We start from the raw sequence: 2,957 nt of genomic DNA, 5'->3' as shown, positions 1-2,957 counted from the left end.
ATTACACATCCATCGGAGCATACTGGCTTCGTTCCTTGAGAGCTTACGCATGTCCTCAGCAGTCACAGCCCATGTTTCACTACCATGTAGCATGGGTGTTCGTACACATGCGTCATACAGTCTGCCTTTTACTCTGAGTGAGAGGCCCTTTGTCACCAGCAGAGGTAAGAGTTCTCTGAACTTTGCCCAGGCTATTCTTATTCTAGCAGCTACACTTTCAGCGCACCCTCCCCCACTACTAACTTGGTCATCTAGATAGTGGAAGCTATCAACTACATCTAGTTTTTCTCCCTGGAATGTGGCAGTTGTTTTCTGCACATATTCAATGTTTATTGCTCCTGAACATCTGCCACATACAAAAACTTGTAGTGGCGCGAAATTATGGCCGCCATTAAGGAAGTACAATCTACGCATGCGCAAGGGATTTGCCTTCCCGGAAGCCCCTCGAGTGCGCATGCGTAGTAAACCAGTACTTAAAGTGCTTCGCGCATTTTCTAGGCCTCTTTAGCGCCATGCTTTCAACGTGACAACTACTTGCTCCTTTAGTATGCCTCAACGAAGCTCTTAATATCCAGATGCCAATTACAAGTTAACCAGGGGCTACCAGGCTGTATGACACAGGATTTGTAAAGCCAAGCATCACCAAAATAAACTTATTTTTATTATCGTTCTACTGTTTCCTAATAAATAATTTTGTTAAAAGGCGATAGAGAGAGACTAATGTCTCTATTGTTACTATCAACCTTTTACACTGGTGACCCCAAGTACAGAATACGGAATTTTCTCGTTTGCAACTGGAACCAGTAGACAGAATCCAGCCATTTGTCACACTTTCTCTCTCACAACTCGTCAACCGGGAAGAGACGACGATAAAAAAATTTGTCACGATGACAACACCTGCCTTTTCAAAAAAATCTCCATTTTGTGTCACTCGCGTCAGTTCGTGAAGAGAAGAAGAAAGAAACAGTAATAAACAACCACTGCAAATCTACATGGTGTCAATTGGACTACAATACTTCAAAAGTATCATATCTTGTGTTACTAACAGGACAACAGTAAAATACAACAGACACACACACATTTAATTTCTCTGTCCTGTCCTGGTTACATCTCACTTGCAGAAAAAAATCCGAGAAGGCTGGTGAAAATTTTTTCCTGCTCGCAGCACAAGCAACACACACACAAACAGAAAAAAAAAAAACAAAAGCAAACACCATTTTTTTTTTTTGTTTTACGAAATTTTTTTTTCTCTCTCTTATGCACACTGTTGTTTCCACACACAACACAAGAACAAGAAGAAAATTTTTGTTTCTTATCATCGGTCTTGTTTTTTTTTTTGGTGTCCTCATATCGAGAGAATTTTATTCATTGTTCCTTTTCTTTCCTTTTCTCTGACGGAATCATCTTAGTACGAGCATGTCGTCCCACATGTTACCTCCATTCACTGGTGATGCGACCTTATGGTTCACTCAACTAGAAGCTCACTTTGATGCATATGGAATTTCTCCTTCGAAACAACTGCAATTGCTCTATTGTAGTTTGCCAACACAGCTTGCAACATCTGCCAGAGATCTAGTTACATCCCCGAACCCAGACGCCACTTATGCGTCTGTAAAGGCAGAAATTTTGCGACGCAACATTAAGTCTGCCGAAAGCAGATTTAATGAGCTGATGGCTGATGAAGAATTAGGGGACAGGACACATTCAGAGTTTTTACGCCACCTTAGGGAGTTGAGCGGTGAGTCGACTGACGCCCCACTCCTTCGTAAGATTTTTTTCTCTCGTTTACCGTCTCACGTGCGTACAATTTTGGCGACAGCACTTCACACCAACACGGTTGATCAAGTCGCCACCATGGCGGACAAGATTCTTGAATTTTCCACCCAGCCTGCACACGGCGCCTGTCTCTCTTCTGAGGCTTCATCAATTGCCTCACATAAATCCTCTCCCTCCTATGATGTTTTTGCTGACAAACTGGAAGAACTTACGCGTCGGGTGAATGATTTGTGCCGTTCTAAGCAGTCTTTTTCACACTCGCGTAGCAGATCTCATAGTCATTCAACTTCTAGGACACAATCTGGTATGTGCTGGTATCGTACGAAATTCGCTGGAAAGTACGCAAGTACATCCAGCCATGCTCCTTTAAAGTTTCGGAAAACTTCCAAAGAAGAAATTGAGCACATCTGTTTCTACCTCAGCACCTACCTTTCATCATGCAATTTTTGTCCAGGACCAAGTGTCAAAGAAGTCCTTCATGATTGACATCGGGTCGTGCTGTAGTATTTGGCCTCTTCGTTTTACTACTGACAAACCAAAGCGTTCGCTTATAGTGTTCCATGCAATTGATTCCTCCCCAATAATTACATTTGGTCAGCTTTGTATACACCTAGACATTCGTCTTCGTAGAGATTTTCAATGGGTTTTTGTCATAGCTGACATTCCGCATCCTATTTTGGGTGCAGACTTTTTAAATCATTTTAACTTGTTGGTAGGTGTTCGGCTTCGGAGGCTTGTCGACAATTCGAGATCCCTCTTTACGCCAGCAAAGGGCTCTACTAACTCAACTCTAAGCCCAGCATTTTTTATTGCTACTGCTGGGGATGTTTTTCATTCGCTTCTAGCTTCCTTTCCTGAGCTGATGGATATAACTTTTAAGCCGGCAAAGCCCACTCATTCCACCCTCCATTATATCAAAACAACTGGGCCGCCTGTTTTTTCGCGCCCACGACGTCTGGCACCAGACATCCTTAAGAGGGCTAAGTCCGAGTTTGAACACATGCTTCAACTCGGCCTGATACATCCCTCCGCCAGCCCATGGGGATCTCCCCTTCATTTGGCGCGAAAAGGTGATTCTGATTTTCGTACGGTGGGGGACTATCGGCGACTCAATGTTGTAACAGTCCCAGATCGTTATTCAATTAGGAATTTGCAGGATTTTTCAGCAAATCTACATGGTT

At 43.1% G+C, this 2,957-nt stretch overlaps 2 protein-coding genes across 10 annotated transcripts in view; one reads left to right on the top strand and one right to left on the bottom strand.

The window, feature by feature from the left end:
* Positions 1-2,957, bottom strand: part of LOC106874300 (uncharacterized) — a 373,269-nt gene that overhangs the window by 352,789 nt on the left and 17,523 nt on the right. The gene's annotated exons all lie outside the window — the stretch shown is intronic.
* On the top strand, positions 1,417-2,262 carry LOC128249674 (uncharacterized). Its single transcript, XM_052973898.1, has one exon. It carries the CDS (start codon positions 1,417-1,419, stop codon positions 2,260-2,262), a length of 846 nt encoding a protein of 281 aa, XP_052829858.1.

This window comes from Octopus bimaculoides, chromosome 17 (genome assembly GCF_001194135.2).
Source record: "Octopus bimaculoides isolate UCB-OBI-ISO-001 chromosome 17, ASM119413v2, whole genome shotgun sequence".
NCBI lineage: Eukaryota > Metazoa > Mollusca > Cephalopoda > Octopoda > Octopodidae > Octopus > Octopus bimaculoides.
The sequence above is the reverse complement of the archived record's forward strand: the minus strand, read 5'-3'. Positions and strand labels throughout refer to the sequence as shown.